Source organism: Pongo abelii, chromosome 5 (assembly GCF_028885655.2).
Source record: "Pongo abelii isolate AG06213 chromosome 5, NHGRI_mPonAbe1-v2.0_pri, whole genome shotgun sequence".
Taxonomy (NCBI): Eukaryota; Metazoa; Chordata; class Mammalia; order Primates; family Hominidae; genus Pongo; species Pongo abelii.
The window spans coordinates 131342122-131361724 of NC_071990.2; the positions used below are offsets into that span (position 1 = coordinate 131342122).

The 19603-nt window shown below is 36.9% G+C and overlaps 1 protein-coding gene across 1 annotated transcript in view; it reads right to left on the reverse strand.

Moving 5' to 3' along the window:
* TMEM244 (transmembrane protein 244) overlaps positions 1 to 17916 on the reverse strand; it is a 30426-nt gene extending 12510 nt beyond the window's left edge. The window contains exons 1-2 of the mRNA XM_009242240.3: positions 17757 to 17916; positions 1994 to 2079 (exon numbers count right to left, since the gene is read on the reverse strand). Coding sequence (XP_009240515.2) covers positions 1994 to 2079; positions 17757 to 17789 — 119 coding nt within the window. The 5' untranslated portion in view covers positions 17790 to 17916. The remainder of the gene's footprint in view (positions 1 to 1993; positions 2080 to 17756) is intronic.
* Between the last annotated feature and the right edge of the window lie 1687 nt (positions 17917 to 19603).

Genomic DNA, 19603 nt, shown 5'->3' on the forward strand with positions numbered 1-19603 from the left:
GCAATGAAGATAATAATCTCTATAGAATCTTTTTCTGACTCAAACATCTCACTCTTCTTGCTAGAATTACAAGTTGTGGTAACAGTTACAGCAAAATTTCAGATCAATCATTAGGTGAGAGGGTATAAAGGTAACAAGGGACAAGGCAATGTCTAGTTACGAAATGTAAACTCACTTCAGGACCAAACCAGTAGTTCTTCAGATGTAAAATAGGTTCACCTAAATGGTGCTATAAGATATTTTTAACATTAAATGAGCTACTGTAGCAGTTAGAATAAATTAATTCAATGCTAAATACATCTCATCATGGACATATTTTTGAAATGTAATGTTGAAAAAAGTTATAAAATGACACCTATTATATGATACCATTTATATAAAAAAAACTTGCTAAGCAGAAAAAAATGAAGTGAGCTAAAAAGAGTTTTTAAAAACTGGCTGACTTGGATGACAGCCAAATAACATTTTGTCTACATTGTCTTCTTTGTCCAATTAAGTTCCACTTTGTCCACCAAGTGGACTTAATTTTATTTGATGTCTCAGCTAGAATCTTGGTAGTTCCTGCCATCAAACATGGAAGGAGAACATAATACCATGGAGACAGCAGAGGCTTGAAAAACAACAAGATACAGGTTCTAATCCTGGTGGTGCTATAACAGTGCACTTGGGCAAGTCACCTAACCTCTCTGGGCTCAAATTTCCTATCTATGAATTGAAGAGATTAATCTCTGAGTTCCCTTCCTGTTCTAAAATCTGAGTCTATAAAGCATACAGCTAGACTTTATACTATACCCAAGTTTGTAGTTGTGTGCAGCTGGCCAACCAGTTAGCTGCCTCCTGAAGCTTTAAGGACTAATTACTTCAAATTCCTCACCTCTGACTCATGTTAACTACAAACCCTTGAAATCCCATGCTCAGAGACTCCTACAGAGTCTTGCCTTCTCCTTGCCCCAGGCATAGCCTCACCATCTCCAGTCCCAGGGAAGAGGCTGAGGCTGCATGTGAGTGCCAGATACTTCCTCCATGGCCTTGCCTGAAAGCATGCTGAATAACGTTCTTTCCATTGCAAACATTGGTATCATTATTTCTTGATAGTTGCATATTGGTATTAATTCGCATATTGAAATAGAATTCCTTGCTTGCACAATGAAATTAAATTGTGTGAGCCCTCAATTTCTAAGAAATCACTTGTAAATATACATAATGTATCTCAAGGCAACCAATATATTGGCAACCAAAATCTGTAGAGACAAAATTCAACCACAGCAAGACAAAAAATTACCTGAAAAATAATGTTTTACACTTACATAAAAATGATGCCATTAAAATACATTATTATCCCATTTTGTCCTCATAATAACTCTTTTTTGGATGATTCCATTTGACAAATGAAGGCATTGAAATAGGAGATACACTGTCGTTTGGTCAAGATGATTCAGAAAATTAGTAAGAACTTGGATCAGAATGTAGGTCTCTTGCCTCCCAAAAGCTATTTCCAATATAACAGAAATTATTTAAATTGGATGTGGATGATCTTTAAGCTCCTTTCTTGTTCAAACCTTCTCTGATTCAATACCAGACCAGGGAGTAATGGGTTCACTTTCTTTCCATGAGCATCCTCCAAAGAGGTAAGTCCTAAATGATTCTATCCACTTCATTTCATGATTGTTACTTTTATCATTTTCAGTTAGAACATTTGCCTATTTTTACTTAAATAATGAAAGTAGGCTGGATGCAGTGGCTCGTGCTTGTAATCCTAGCATTTTGGGAGACCAAGGCAGGATCAGTCGAGGCCAGGGGTTCAAGACCAGCCTAGGCAACATAGCGAGGCCTTGTCTCTACCAAAAATAAAAAATAAATAAAAGTAAGAAACTATGTCTTTAAAAAGATCCACATCCTCTAATCCATAAAGACATATGAAATGTTAAATATAAACATCTTTCCTATTCAATGTTAGCTTTTTAATTCTGTTTGAAGACAATGTGCTACTTACTCAAACATCACGCAGCCCATGCTCAGGGACATGTAGTACACAGTGTAGAAAAGAATGACACATAGAAGAAACTTCTGCAAAACAACCTGTGGAGAAAACAGGCGTGAGTTCCAAGAGCCTGGGATTTTTCGCATGGTCTTTGGTAACTAGTTTGGCAAAAGATGATGAATGATCACTAGATAGTGTTGGCTAGCCTTGTATTGCTTAAAGACCCATGGGATGGGAATGATTTCAAAGTGCCCATCTTGGAGCTTCTTTAGCAGTATAATTTTCTTAAGAGTCATGTGTCTTTGGGTTTGGTTTATTCTTCCTACCATGTATTGAAATCAATTAGTTTTTCTTTTAATTTGAGCATTAATAGCCTCTAGATATTTCTAGATGATTGCTTTCATTTTGATCCAAAATAAGATGAATAATATGTAGTCTCTATATTAGTATGTATTTTCAACCATTAAACTTTTCTTATTTCTGTTAATATTAAAATTCAAATAACATTTTAATTTTTTAATACATTTACTTACTATAAAATTTTCCTTGTATAATCCAAACATGAAGATTATACTACATACCCAGAAAACCTACAAATACTAAATCTGTGTAAGACATTTGGAACTATTTTTTTAATTAAATTATAATTTGTGAGACAATATATTTGTTGACAAATTTTATATAGAGATACACTTACTTTTCCTGACAAATTTATAAAACACTACATATTAAAAAAGTGTTGCTGCCTGAAGAGGTTACCATCTTACACATTTGCACCAAGAATTAATGCAATATACAAATCCATATCTCTTATCCTCCATTCACTGGAACAAACTTCCTAAATGCCAATGTTTGTATTTTAACTTGACAAAATGATTCTAAACCCCAGCTGTGATAATAATATAATCTTGCCAATTATAATAACAATGGCAAGAACCACAGTTACTTTTGCACCAACCTATAAAAAGATGAGAACAGGTAAATTCCAAATAATATTAACAAAAAACCCACATAATAACACAATAATTAAACCTCTATGCAAGAATTTACAGAGCAATTTGGTAAAACACAATAGATGGCCCTGAAATGGTCTCTTCCACATCTGAGACCTAAGAAAGAGGCACTACAGATTAATGAGAATCAGAAAGATTATTTGACAAATGGTGCTGTGAAAATAGTCTAACTTCTAAACAAAAAAAATCCCATTAGATTCCAGTCTTGTGTCAGACACCACAATAAATTTCAAGGGGATTAAAGGCTTAAATGCCAAGGAATAGGTTGGGAGAAAATATTTGCAATATATATCACAGGAAAGGATTGATATCTATAATATATAAACTCACACAAATGTTAGAAAAAGAGAAACCAATAGAAAAATGGACAAAGTATATAAATAGGCAATTCACATGAAGAAAGACTTAAAAAGCCAATAAAAATAAAAAATGTGCCCAACTTCACTGTTAACCTTTTCAAAGATATCCTTATGACTATAATAAAGGTCCCAGCATTTCACATGAGAAATGCTCAGTTTACTCAGTTTAGTCTTTTATTTTAGAATCTTAAAGCCATTTTTGCTTAGCCCACACTCCAACACCTTAGGATTATTATTAATTTTACTTGAATGACCAATTCACCAAACTGACCACATATTTTCACTTGCCTAGGTACAGAAGGAGCCCACAGCTAGAGGCAAGAGGAGAAGGTAGTTAGTAGAGAGTATACCACAACCAATTGGCTGAATGGACCAAATTTACAGATCTACCAAGAATATGCTTCTTCCAACTATTTTTAAATGGGAGGGATGTGAGGCCTAAGAGGGCCATGAGAAAACAGGACTCTGAGGTTCTGGGACCTTCAGGATCTTCCCCCATCCCTTGCTCCCACACCATCCTCAACACCCCCTACTCTTTTGTCTATGTCCACCCCCAGCCCTGCTCACCAAGTCTCATCTCTCTCTGCCCTGATTCTCATCCCCAGTTCACTCTCAGGATCTCACATTCCTTGTTTCTTTTTTTTTTTTTTTTTTTTTTGAGACAGAGTTTCGCTCTTGTTGCCCAGGCTGAAGTGCAATGGCATGATCTCAGCTCACTGCAATCTTGGTCTCCCAGGTTCAAGCAATTCTCCTTCCTCAGCCTCCCTAGTAGCTGGGATTACAGGCATGCACCACCAAGCCCAGCTAATTTTGTATTTTTAGTAGAGTTGGGGTTTATCCATGTTGGTCAGGCTGGTCTCAAACTCCCAACCTCAGGTGATCCGCCTGCGTCAGCCTCCGAAAGTGCTGGGATTACAGGCATGAGCCACTCCGCACCTGGCTTTCACATTCCTTGTCTCTTAATCTCTCCTCCCTTATGACCTTCAGTCTCTCTTTCCTCAACCCTTGGTCCCCTCCTGTCCATGCTCCTCATTCTCTCCCTAAGACCTGCATAGCCTGTGGTTCCATGACAGCTGACACAACATGATTTTTAAAAAGGAATAAAAGGATGTGTGCAAAAGAGACCTTCTTCCCACAGCTGTCTTTCTTTTATCAGAGAGTAAAAATGCTTCCTAGAAGCCGCAAACAGACTTCCCATTATGTCTCATTATCCTCCACAGGGCCACGTGCCCACTTACTGAACAATCACAGGTAAAGAGTAAAAGGGTTTACCATGGCAGGTTTATGACATCATGACTGCGCTTCCGGGGACAGGCACCTACTGCCTCAATAAAAGAAAAACTGAAGTTCTATTAGCAGGGAAGAAGGAGTCGGGGCAGGAAACTACATCTTCCACTTGGAAGGAATCAATATGGAAATAGCTAAAAGCCCTCATTTTGTAGAGAAGAGTCTTCAAAGGTCAAAAGAAAATGTGGAGGTGTTGCCTGAGTTGAAGGCCCAAACATTGTGCCCATACATCAACTGGCTCAAATCTTCCCCAATTGCTGGGATGAGAATTTGCTGCTGGGAGGTGGGTATGTAATAGGGAGCATCTTGGAGCTTCTTCAGCACTATAATTTTTTTAAGAGTCATGTGTCTCATGCACATGTATGTTTATTGCGGCACTATTCACAATAGCAAAGACTTGGAACCAACCCAAATGTCCAACAATGATAGACTGGATTAAGAAAATGTGGCACATATACACCGTGGAATACTATGCAGCCATAAAAAATGATTAGTTCATGTCCTTTGTAGGGACGTGGATGAAATTGGAAATCATCATTCTCAGTAAACTATCACAAGGACAAAAAACCAAACACCGCATGTTCTCACTCATAGATGGGAATTGAACAATGAGAACACATGGACACAGGAAGGGGAACATCACACTCTAGGGACTGTTGTGGGGTGGGGGGAGGGAGGAGGGATAGCATTAGGAGATATACCTAATGTTAAATGGCGAGTTAATGGGTGCAGCACACCAGCATGGCACATGTATACATATGTAACTAACCTGCACATTGTGCACATGTACCCTAAAACTTAAAGTATAATAATAATAATAAATAAAAAAAAAAGAGTCATGTGTCTTTGGGTTTGCTTTATTCATCCTACCATGTATTGAAATCAATTAGTTTTTCTTTTAATTTGAGCATCAATAGCCTGTAGATATTTCTAGATGATTGCTTTCATTTCAATCTAAAATAAGATGAATAATATATCATCTCTATACTAATATGTATTTTCAACCATGAAACTATTCTTATCTCTGTTAATATTAAAATTTAAGTAACATTTTAATTTTTTAATATATTCTCTTACTATAAAATTTTACTTGTGTAATCCAAACATGAGGATTGTACTACATATCCAGAAAACCTACAAATACTAAATCTGTGTGAGACATTTGGAACCATTTTTTAATTAAATTATAATTTGTGAGACAATATATTTGTTGACAAACTTTACATAGAGATATACTTACTTTTCCTGACAAATTTATAAAACACTAGATATAAATATAATATAAAAATAATATATTTAAAAATCATTTGTAGGAAATATTTGGAAAAGCAAGGCATAATTTTTGTAAATAATTAATTTTTTTGCCTGAATTATAAATCTAGATTTTCAAATAATACTTTTCTCATAGCAAATTCATTTGCTTTTAGTATTTTCTTCCTCGAATCAACACCCTACAGAGCCTATGGAACGTAGCAATTTTCTAAAAAACAATCAGACCGTCACTTCCTCTGCTTGATATCCTTTTATGCCCTCACATCATTATCAGGATTTATTCCTCCATTTTTTTCATTTGACAAGTAGTTACTGGGCAGGGTGGCAATGCAAGGTAAATTGGATATGGTCCAAGCCCTAGAGATGCAGTTGAGCTGTGGTTCTCAAATGTACAAGCATCAGACTCACATTAAGTTCCTGTTAAAACACAGATTGCAGGGCCCCAGTCCCAGAGTTTCTGATTTGGTAATTCTGGGATGGGCTCCAGGAATTTGTGTTCATAAGAAGTTCCCAGCTGATGCTGGGTCAGCTGTACCTATTACCAGACTTTGAGAACTACTGATCTAGAGGCAAGAATGAGTCAAGAAATGGCTACAATGCAAGGAGAAGAGGTATTATTGAGGAGGGTACGGAGTGCTATGTAAGCCCAAGCGAGACACCAGCAGAGAATGGGTGGGTTATGTGTGTGTGTATGTGTGCCTCCATGCATGTGTGTGAAGGGGGCATGAACATTCCACAGAAAATCCTTGACAACATTTATTGTAGGTTTTCTTGAGTTAAGGCATCACATCTGCATTACCTCATTTACTCCTTATAAAACTTCTGAGTGGTAGAATCCTTTTTTAGAGAGAAGAAAAATGAGGCTCAGAGAGGTCTTGTAACTTTCTGAACATTTAACAATAAATTGTGGAGCTGAGACTCAAGCCCTGCTCTGACTCAACCCTTATGCTACTTATGATGAGCTGGGGCAGTGGCAGGGGTTGCCATAGGCACAAGAAGCACTTGCAAAGACCTAGGTGAAGCCAAACCTTGATGGAGAGGGGTTTTGGTAGGAGAGGTTTAAAGAGCTGAAGTCAGACGTGAAGGGAAATTTATGCCTTAATGAGGAATTTTGCATGTCTCTGAAGGCCCTGGGGAGACCGAAAGATTTAAGGAGTAGTATAGACTAGAGAGGGGCCATTAGGTAGGGAAAGCATTTAAATGGATTTGCAATGGAAATGGAGAGGAGGACAGGTATGTGAACTATTAAGAAAACAGAATGGATAACTTGTGGGGGTTAAGGGAGAGGAAACTGTTGACTCTATCTCCCAATTTTCCAAACCAATTTTATTGACTAGATGGACAATAAGAGGAGCAGGATCATTTCTAAATGATTAGAATGGCAACTGATGATCTAGCCCAGTGCTGTCCAGCAGAAACACAATGCAAGCCACATATGTAATTTTAAATTTTTTAATAGCCACACTTATAAAAATTTTGAAAGGGTAAAATTAATTCTAATAATATTTATTTAACACAATATATCCAACATATTAAGATTTTGACATAAATGAATCATTCAAATTAGAGATATTTTATGTTGTTTGTTCATACTACGTCTTAGAAGTACAAAAGGTAATTTATTTACAAGACATCTCAATTCAGACTAGCTACATTTCAAATGCTAAATGGCCATGTGTGGCCAGTGGCTGCCACAGTGGACAAGACAGTTCTCACCTCTGCCCATCCTGCTATCCTGCCTATCCCCCCAGTTGATAGCCTAACTATATTGACTCTTTATTGAAGGATTCCTATGTGACAATCACTGTACTCATATTTTCTCATTGTGTTCACCCTTCCCTGTACCCCACCACTATATGCATACAGGAAAAACTTTCTGGGTTTGGTTGTCTTTCATTTGCATTTCACAGACTTGGAAACTGAGACAAAGAGAGATTAAAGAACTAATCCCAGCTCATGTGGCCTATATGTGGCAGGGCTCCAGGCCAGATCTGCTGGATGTTTCCTCTCAACCCTGTGCTGTCCTGCCTCCCACCCGGAAGTTCACAATGAAAGCATGCTGAATAATCTTTATTTATTTATTTTGAGATGGAGTCTTGCTTTGTTGCCTAGGCTGGAGTGCCATGGCTTGATCTTGGCTCACTGCAACCTCCACCTCCCAGGCTCAAGCAATTCTCCTGCCTCAGCCTCCCAAGTAGCTGGGATTACAGGCGTCCGCCACCACGCCCAGCAAATTTTTTGTATTTTTAGTAGAGATGGAGTTTCACCATGTTGGCCAGGGTGGTCTCAAACTCCTGACTTCAAGTGATCTGCCCGCTTTAGCCTCCCAAAGTGTTGAGATTACAGGCATGAGCCACTGCGCCTGGCCTGAATAATTAATTTTAGTTCAACACTCTCTTTTTAAAAGTATGAAAACTGTGACTCAGACAAGTTGAGTGAATAGCCCAAGGACACACCTTTATTTAGTGGCCAAGTTGAGATTAGGAAAATAATTATGTTGAATTAACAAAGTAAAAGCACTTAATAATGCTGTCCAAATGAGGGAACGTTATTTTATTATGATACAATATTATTGCTGCACTCTACGAAAAGCCAATATGTGAGACTCAGAATTTGTAGCGGTCTAGATATTTGGCTACTGCCAAACTTTTTAGTATATTTTTAAATATATTTGGATCCTGAATCAAATAAACTGTAAAAAATTATGACATTTACGAGACATTTGGCTGTTTAAACTTGACTGGTTATTTAATAATGTTAAAAAATTGTTGTTAGGTTTTTAAGGTAAGATAATGGTATGGTGTTTTTTTTAAGTCCTTATCTTTAAAGATGCATAAGGACATATTTGCAGTTGAAATAATATAATGTTTGGGTTAGCTTCAAAATAAAAAGGTAAGAGAATAGCTGGAAATGAAGATGAAACAAGATTGAATAGGAGTTGATAATTTTGAAGCTAGGTGAGGGATAAATGGGATTCACTATGCCATTATACCATTTTATTTAAATTTGCATATGTTTACTTTTTTGGTAATAATTTAATTTTTTTCAATAAATTTATTCAACCAGTGAGCATCTTCACAAACCTTTAAAGCATGCTTTGATTAATACAATTTTGAGGAACATCCCTAGGGGATGTGGTAAGTGGTAACCTTTGCTTAATACCTGTATGTGCAAGATGCCAAGCAAGCCACTTTGCAAACCTTATCTCCTTTAATCCTCACAACAACATTGCCAGACAGGAAGTATGATTCATCTTTATCATTGGAGCACAGAAGCTGGCACTTCGCCTTCTTTGTTCCTCTGGGGTCAAGGACATAGTTTCAGGGGGTTTACAAGTACTCTGGCCCATTGAGATGGGGCTGGCGTGAAGAGAAGAGGATCACTGAACAAGTCCTTGGACTCAGCAAAGTCCTAGGGACCAGAGGATATGTTCTGCTGGACTATACAAGGGCAATGAAGAGGCAGGTAGCTATGCCTATTGGCAAGGAGAAACACACCTTCCCCCATTAGCAGCAGGTTAACAGGGCTCTACTAGGGGTTTGCCTGCAACCAGCGCCTCACCTTCCTTTTAGCTCCCTGGTGCCAGCCACAAGCCATTCTAGGTAATCTTCTCCTGATTTCTCCAGCTCTTCTCCATATGCGCCCCAAAACTTGCAATCCAGTCTCAGCCTCTCCCTCAGCCACCTCCTTACTATCTCCCTCTTTTCTCCCTCAAGACCTGGTGCTCCTCAGGTAGATCCCTGCAGAGGCTATTCAAGCTCTCTCTGGGATTCTCTTTCCAGTCTATTGATGGGGATCATTTTGGAAGTTGAAAAAACAAATGAGCACCCACAGCATTGAATGTTCCTCTTCATTGCTTTCCTGCTACACCAAATCTAATTACCTGGCACAACATCACCTCCAATGGAGGAACTGGTAGAAAAGGAAAACACAAGAACATCTCACAATATTATCTTGTGTATATAAGGTCACCCGTGGGTCCTGTTATTTCCTTTGTGTTCACTCTCCTCTTTGGTGCTCCAGCCGTACTTAAGTACTTCCTATTTCTGGAAAAATTCAATGCTGTTCCCCCTGTCTAGAATTAATGGCTCCTCTCTTTGGAAAACTAACTCCCACTCATCTTTTCAGGTCTAAACTGATACCTCACTTCCTCCAAGAAGTTCCCCTGACTTCTTATTCTCTACTGTATGCTCCCTAACACTCTCTCCATATAATGTTCAAACACAGATCATTATAAACGCAATTTCTTCATTAAAAAGCTTCCACCTTTTTTTTTTTTACAATCCTATTCTGAAAGTGAAATAAATGTGCACCACTCTGCAAATTGTGCACATTTATGATATAATGAATGTTTTTCCAAGTTGCTTTCAGAAAACGGTCTGCTACAACTGGTCTTTACATCTTTGTCATCTTTTTTGATCAAAATATTTTGATGCCAGCCTTCCTTCCACCGCCCTAAAAAATAAAGCAGTTTTAATAAGTTGAAATTAAGAAAAGACTATACCTGTGTAAAAAAGGATAGAGGAAAGTGCTATTGATTTGCGCTTTTAGAATCTCCCAAAACCATGAGCACTATCTTTGCTAGGGCTAGGCTGGAACCTGGATAGAATACGAGCATGTGCAGGTGGCATTCCTAAGGATTCAGAGCTTAAGTGGAGCCTGAGTACTTCAGCAATGTAACTCACTTAACTGACTTGCCAATTTCTACACTGGCTTGATGGGGCATAATTCAAAATGGAAAAGCTCACATTCATTCCACTCCCCTGGAGTTGAGAGCCACCTCTCTTCATTCAGCTCTCGAGTTTTTCTTGTTGTTGCATTTAACAACACTCTAGTGGGATGTCTTCTAGATATTATTTTATGGTTCTGCAAGTAATTGCTAAAAGATACGGGTCTACTTTTTCTATGCTACTTACCTCATTTTATTTAAGAAGGGACTAGGAGGAAGAGATGTGTCCATTTGGCTCACTAATATATGTGTAGTGTCTGGTGTGGTTCCTGGCACACAGTAGGTATTCAAAGAATATAAGTTGTTGGATGATTCATTACAGTTTTAGAATTAATAGAAGGCTGGCCCTACAGGACATTCTGGTTATTAAAGGAGAATCAGTTATGATTGGTCAGAGTCCAGGCCACACTGAACAGTACCCCAGATAAAAGCAATCTTTGCTGCACAGTGAGAGAGTCACCAATCAGGAGATAATTATCAAGTGTTGACATTCTGCCCAAAACTGTTTCAGACTTCCTGGGGATAAAAAGGAAGAGGTAAGACGAGACAAAATAATCACACAGAAAATAATTAGAACAAGCAAGTATACCTAACATTTATATGACTCTTTACTATGTACTTGTCTAGATGAGCTCACTCATCCAAATAAACATGTGGGTTAGTCACCTCTTACAGATGAAAAAACAGAGGCCCAGAGAAATTAAGTGATTTTCACAAAGCTAGTCACTGAAAGAGTTACAATTGTATATAAAATGTATTGAATCCTGGTTAGAAAGTAAGCTTTGTGGTTCTGATTACAGCTGGTCCCTGACTTACAATGGTTCAATTTAACAATGTTTCAAATTTACAACAGGTTTATTGGGACATAATCCCACTGTAAGTCAAGGAGCATCCATAATTGCTAAAAGTAGTTGCAAAACTACCTCAAAGAAAAGGGATAAGCTAGGTTTCATGAAGATCTAGGCTCTTAGGAACAATCATAATGGTCCAGACTCTTCATATTCAATATCTGCCCACACACATGGACTTTAAGTGGTTCACAAAGGTTATTATTCTTAACCCTGGTAACTGCATTTTAACAAACCTCTCAGGTGATTACAATACAAATAGCTACTGAGGATATAGGAACTGGTCTAGGTGACAAACAGAAACCTAGGCCTGTCCTAGAGTTTCCTCTCAGGCAGGATTTCCACATGGGACAGCCACAGGTCTGGGTTCCTGAGCAAAATGGGCAAGAGATAACTTTCCACTTAAAACGAACAAATATAATCTTTTACTTTACTAACAATAAAGAAACACATACCCAAACTTCATAGACACTATTTTTCTATCAAGTTAGCGAAGATACTTTTCTTTTTTTAAAAATGAATTACTTGTTCTGGTGAATGAAATGCACACTGTTCTAGACAGCCTTGCTAAAGATGACAGGGTATAGTGTCAAGCTAATGTGACATTATAACACATTTATTTCTCAATGACAGAAAGTGAAGACAAAATTTCCAAAGAACTTAATAAATATTTTCCCCAAATTCTCACAGGCAGGAACAAGGACATTTTCCTATAATTTAAAACTATTACTACACACAATAAATCCTACATGGATATAAAGTATCATGATATAGAGTTTATATTCAGATTTCCTCTATTCTAAAAATCTGAGAATTCTAGAATCAATCATATTTTCACATGTTACATTTGGTTGTCATGTCTCTTTAGTAACCTACTCTGAATTTGTCTGATGGTTTCCTCATGATCAGATTCTTTGGAGAAGAATTCTACAAAGGTAATATTGTGCATTTCCCATTGTATCTTATGAGAAGATGCATAATATGACTTTCACTATTACTGATGGTCAGTTTGATCACTTGGTAAAGGTGATATCTACTAGATCTATTTTCATTGCACTGTTCATCATTTGTAATTAATAAGTAATCTGTGGGGTGACACTTGAGACTATATAAATATCCTGTTCCCCCAAAACTTTTTAGCCATTCATTAACATATCTCATCTGAATCAATTACTTACATTGGTATTGTAAACTGATGGTTTTATTATTTTATTTTTTCTTCTACATTTCAGTAGATATTCTTCCATAAACAGATTTCCTTTCTTACCCTTGAACTTACCTATTAATTTATGTATTTATTATTTATTCATTTATTTTTGATAACTTATGGTCTTTTTTATTTTGTGTGTGCCATAATTAATTAACATCATGATTCCTGTTGATGCTCAAATTATCCCAAGTTTGACCAATTTGAGCACCTACCAGATACTGCCTGTGTTCCTTTTACATATCCCCACCATTTTTGTACTTCCTTGCTTTATGACATTCCAATGGGATACTGTCTTTTTCATTACTACATTTTCATATACACTTTTGTCTATTTGTGAGCTTTCTATTCGCTTCCATTGAGCTATCTACTCATGAATCAATACCACACTGTTTTAATTATAGAAGCTTTATAGTATGTTTTAATATCTGGCAGGCATTTGTTAAAAGGATAGAGCTTGCATTAAGTATTCTTACCACACATGCATGCACACACAGGAAACCATCAAAGGAACACAAGGAAACTTTATAATGTTTACTATGAAACTTGTGGAGGTGATAAATATGTCTATTACCTTAATTATAGTGATGGTTTCGCAGGTGTTGCAAATGTTCAAATGTATAAACTTGTATATATTAAATAAGTGCACTTGTTGTATATTAATTTATTCCTCAATAAAGCTGCTTTAAAAATATCTAGTAAGGCTAGTCATCTCTCCTTTTTCTTTTCTTTAAGGTTCTCATAGCTATTTTTATTTTTTCATATAAACTTCAAAATCTACTTGACTAGCTCCATAAAAACAACTTTGTTATTTTTATTGAGATTATGCCAAACTTATTAAGATGGGAATAAGTGATAGCTTTACTATGTTTATGAGTACCATTCAAAAATGAGAAAAATTTCCAAACTTATTCAAGTCCACTTTTGTATCTTTCAGGAGTATGTTAATTTTTTTCTCATATAGATTTTACATACTTCCTGTTAAGCTTATGATTAAATTCTTTTTGCTACTAATACAACTGAAGTTTCCTCTTCCATTACATTATCTAACTAGCTATTGTTTGTGTATAGAAAGGCTTCTTATTTTTGTATTTTAATAGTCTATTATCTTACTAATTTTTAAAATTGTTTGTGTTAGTATTTTCATTGATTGTTTTGGATTTTCCAGATACACTACAATATCAACTGTAAATAGAGATAGTTTTACTTCTATTTTAATTCTCATGGCTCTTTTGTTTATTCTGATCTGATTGAATGGAATAGTATCTCTAACATATATATTTTATATGTGTGTACACACACACACTAACATATATATATATAAAATTTTTTTTTTTGAGATGGAGCCTTGCTCTGTTGCCCAGACTGGAGTGCAATGGTGAGATCTCAGCTCACCACAACCTCTATCTCCTGGGTTTAAGCAATTCTCCTGCCTCAGCCTCCCAAGTAGCTGGGATTACAGGCACATGCCACCACGCCTGGCTAATTTTTTGTATTTTTAGTAGAGACGGGGTTTGTCATGTTGGCCAGGCTGTTCTGGAACTCCTGACCTCAGGTGATCCACCCGCCTTGGCCTCCCAAAGTGTTGGGATAATAGGCATGAGCCACTGCACCCAACCCTAACATATGTTTAGATAGTAGTGGAGTTAGTGGACATTCTTGCCTTGTTCTTGGCCTTTCTGTAAATGCCTCTAGTATTCTCCATTAAGTAATATACCAGCTTTAGAATTGCAATGTGTGTGTGTATGTGTGGAGATATACATATATACATATATATATATATATATATATCTGATCAGACAAAATCATCAGTTCTTATTTTATTCAGTATTTTAATCAGGAATGGTTCAGGAACGGTTGCCAATTTTTGTCAAAGGCAGTTTTAGCGTCTATGAAGATGAGTGAAGATGATCATATGATTTTCTGCTTAGATTTATGAACATCTAAATTATGTTAGTAGATTACCTAATATTGAACCATCTGTACATTTTTGGAATAAATGTCACTTGGTCATGATGTTTTATTTTTATGATGAGTTATTGGGTTCTGTTTGCTAATATGTTTAGGTTTTTCTGTATTCATAAGTGAGGTTGATCTATAGTTTATTTTTTGTACTATCTTTATATGGTTTAGGTGACAACATATTTCTTGTTTCATAAAACTTTCTTGTGGCTTTTCTTGTTTTTCTATACTCAAAAACGATTTAAGTAGCATTGGGAGTATATGATCTTTGAAGACAGGAGAATTCTTTTGTGAAATCTAGGCCTAGTCCTTCTGTAATAGCCTTCTCCATTTATTCTATGGAAACTGGAAGCCCTTGTGTGATTTTCCAAAGCAGAATGTTCCCATTGCCTACAGTAGCTTCACTCTTTTTTACAGAGCAAGTAACTGTATTCTCTAGGTCTGGCTCATATATCATCTTCTCACTCCACCCCTCACTGCAGGACAGAATCAATCCCTATCTTATTTTATTGCTTCCATAATATTATATTTGTCTTATAGATCTGATCACGTTTGTATTGTAGCATACCTACTTTTGGAGGTATACATTTCTTTCTCCAGTCTCTAAAAGACAGACACTGATTTGATCACAATTAATTCTTCAGCCCCCAAAATATTGGTCAGGCTTTCATAGGTATTCAATAAATGTATTTTGAATAATAATCATGGAAGGAAGGAAAGAAATAATGGAAGACAAGACCCCTATAGTAGGAACCATAGTCTTTTTGAAACAGAGTCTTGCTATGTCACCCAGGCTGGAGTACAGTGACACAATCTCAGCTCACTGTAACCTCTGCCTCCCGGCTTCAAGGGATTCTCTTGCCTCAGCCTACCTGAGTAGCTGGGACTACAGGTGTACACCACCACACCCAGCTAATTTTTGTATTTTTAGTAGAGATGAGGTTTCACCATGTTTACCAGGCTGGTATCGAACTCCTGACCTAAAGTGATCATCCGGCTTGGCCTCCCGAAGTGCTGGGATTACAGGCATGAGCCACCACGCCTGACCAGAACCATAGTCTAGTAATAAAGTATGTGGACTCTAAGTCAGATACACTGGAGTTTCTCCCCCACTTCATCACTGACAAGTGTGTGACATTGGCTGGTTACTTTCTGAGTTTCGTTCTACTCATCTACAGGTAAAGTTTCATAAGGGATTTGTACTCTGAACATGTATACAATTCTTAACATTAAGTACTGTATGTGCCCAATAGATAATACTTTTTCTCTTACTTCTCCCCATAGGAAAGCCTGCATTGTAGTTCTTTGGACAATTCCTGGAGAAATCATGAGATATGACTCTCTCACTTGTAGAATCACAGCAAAGGCTCCATCCTACAGATAAGTAGTTCCCTCTGAAATTGCCTGAATGAATGAAATTCTCCAGTTCAGGTGAACAACTCTGAGGATATAAAGGAATGTGTTGTGCTTCTGAGATTTTTACAACATTTGTTTTACAGAGGAAAGTTTACGTTTAACATAGTTAGGAAATATGTCATCTACTGGAGCAGAATACATTGTATTCTGAACAATTTAGCAGTCCTCATACTTGGGCTTTCTTCCCAGTTCTTGTGCTATTTTCCCAGACAGCAAATTAATTAAATGGCCTTTGGCCATGACTCTTTCCCTTGAGTCAGCTTTTCTCTCATTTAAAGTGTAGAGATAGGGGGGATTTAATTAGCCCAATGCCTGGCACATTGCATGCACTCAATAAATGTTTGTTGAGTATTTGAGTTATCTCTAGATGAAGGTCACTTTTGCTATTACTATTAATTTATGAGCATATCAGTAATTCTTGTGCTGATAATATTGACAGTGAACAAGCACTTAAAGAAAAGTTAACTCATAACTTATAGGGATGTATCATGAGAATTCAGATAGTCAACAACCTATCTATTTCGAACATATTCACTATTCTTCTAATGTTCTAAGGCTGTAATTCTACACATGAAGCTCAGATGATTCTAAGATAGTGAAGAACTGCAGCAACTATCTGGATATTTTCCCTGCAATGTGTGTGTGTGTGTGTGTGTGTGTGTGTGTGTCTGTCTGTCTGTCTGGTCTGTGTAAGCCCTGACTAAATATAGAGTCCCCATTCTTTGCGTAAGCTACTTAAGAGAAAGGATTTTATCTTGTAATTTTTATCCCTTCAGCAGAAGTTATTATTGCTAGTTCAATCCCAAATCTATACATAAATTATGAAGTTTAAAAACCCCTTAAAAATAAGTTTTTTAAAAATATTTTTCCTGAAATAATGTTTTACTGACCTTGAAAATTTTTCTTAGCTGTTGTCATGCTCAACATTTCTCACTGATGACATATGTGGTGATGATGGCAGTGTAAAGAAAAAGCTTGAGGAAATACACACGGTGCTGATATTTTACTAAAATGAATGTAGCACTCACTCGTAATTGTAATTTAATTTTTAAGTAAAAATCTGGTTTTCCACTATCATTCCCTTAAGGCTGGCTTGTTACAGGCCTAAAACCTGTATGAATTTACACAGCTGCTTTGAGCCTTTGCATATTTCCTTGTTTTAGATTCTTTGATTTTATTTTTTTAAAGGGGTATTTTTGCACTGAAGTAAAACACAACTATTGACACTAGCCTCGGGGGAAAAAGAAACTAACAAACCTACAGCTTGAAATGTTTCAACACTTTGCCTTTAAAATTTTGTACACCCTTTAGAAGTTACAAAAATAAAAGCCACTCCCTGCAACAAAAAAAAAGAAAAAAAGATTGAGAACAAACTGTCATGATTTCAGAAAACGATAGCAGACGTGCAGGTGTTAATACCAGAGAGCTTACCTCCCAATAAAATGGTGCCTTCTAAACAGCCACTATTTACATGTTTTAGAATCCTTTCTTGGGCATGAGTGCCTTTATATTGCCCTATTACCACAAGATGCAAGCCGTGCAGCAGAATGTTTTCTGTATGGTACCCAGCCAAAAGTGAAACAAGTTGCCCACTGACAGAGAGGCCATTTATAGAACATATTCATTTACACCAGTGCTAGGCAGCAACTGAAAGGCAATGCAAAGAAGTAATTTCTCTTTACCTTGCTTGGAGCAACTCTGACCTGGAGAGCCATGTACACATCCTACGTCAAGGAGGTGATGAAAGCCCCACTCCTTATAGCGATGACATCTGGAAGAAGACACAATTGTCACCGTGAGCTTTTCAATTACTCCTGGAGACTAAGTGTGAGACGCAGTAGTGCAGGATGATTGGATTACGCAAAACGAGACAGATGCCATCTGTGAGCCATGCGTAAGCTGCTAAGTGCCAAAATGAACATCCTTATTAAACGACGGAGTTCTCATACCATTTGTAGTTTGGTCAGATTTGAAAGATGATTTGATTGTTTTTAGATAGTGCTGCAAATAGGCAGGGACTTGGAATCCTCTCTGGCTGTATGAGTAATTACTGTCTCATACTTAAATTAGAAACATGGGTTTTCAGTTAGGTCTTGAGATTGTTTCCAAAGGATGCTGCTGCATTCATGTTGAAGCGTGGCCTGTCCTCTCTGTTTCACTCACAAGGACCACAGAGTTCTGAGAAAGAAATCATCAGTGCCTTTCACACCATGGCAAAGAAATGTAAAACTTATGACTTTTTGTTAGGAAACAAAAGGGTCCCATACTCTAAAATAATGGCCACAATACTGTGGGTGGAATGTTTTCAAGAACTGCCAGGAGGCAGTATTGGAGCTCTGTGTCTCTCTGTGTCCTGAGGCTCCAGAACCAATCCTTCATTTACAATTAATTCTCTCATCTTTTTACTGGCACCAACTCTATTATTATTTTTATTTTAATTTTTAATTGCTGTGATTACATAGTAATATAGTAATATACCCCACAGTATTTATGGGGTATATGATATATTTTGATATAGGCATCTAATATGTAATGATCACATCAAGGTAAGTGGGATTTCCATCACCTCAAGCATTTATTCTTTGTGTTACAATCAATCCAATTATACCCTTTTAGTTATTTTTAAATGTACAATTAAATTATTATTGACTATAGTCACTCTGTTGTGCTATCAAATACTAGATCTTATACATTCTAACTCTTTTTTGTATGCATTAACCATCCCCACACTCCCCCTTTTCTCCCACTACCCTTCCCAGCTTCTGGTAACCATTCTTTTACTTTCCATCTCCAAGAGTTCAATTGTTTTCATTTCTAGTTCCCACAAATAAGTAGGAACATATGAAATTTGTCTTTCTGTGCCTGGTTTATTTCACTTAACATGAGGACCTCCAGTTCCATCCATATCGTTGCAAATGACAGGATTTCATTCTTTCCTTTGGCTGAATTCTATTCTGTACCTGTACCACATTTCTTTATCCACTTGTCTGTTGATGGACATTTAGGTTGTTTCTTAATCTTGGATATTGTGAAACATGCTGCAATATACGTGGGCATGCAGATACCTCTTCGACAGACTGATTTCCATTCTTTGGGGGTATATGCTCAGCAGTGGGATTGCTGGATCATATGGCAGTCCTATTTTTGCTCTTTTGAGGAACCTCCAAACTGTTCTCCATAGCGGCTGTACTAATTTACATTCCCACCAACAGTGTATGAGGGTGTCCTTTTCTTCACGTCCTCACCAGCATTTGTTATTGCCTGTTTTGGGATAAAAGCTATTTTAACTGGGGTGAAGTCATATCTCTTTGTAGTTTTGATTTGCCTTTCTCTGATGATCGATGATGTTGAGCACTTCTCACATACCCGTTTGCCATTTGTATGTCTTCTTCTGAGAAATGTCTATTCAGATATTTTGAGCATTTTTAAATCATATTATTAGATTTTTTCCTATAGAGTTGTTTGAGCTCCTTATATATTCTGGTTGTTAGCCCCTTGTCAGATGGGTAGTGTTTGAGTATTTTTTTTC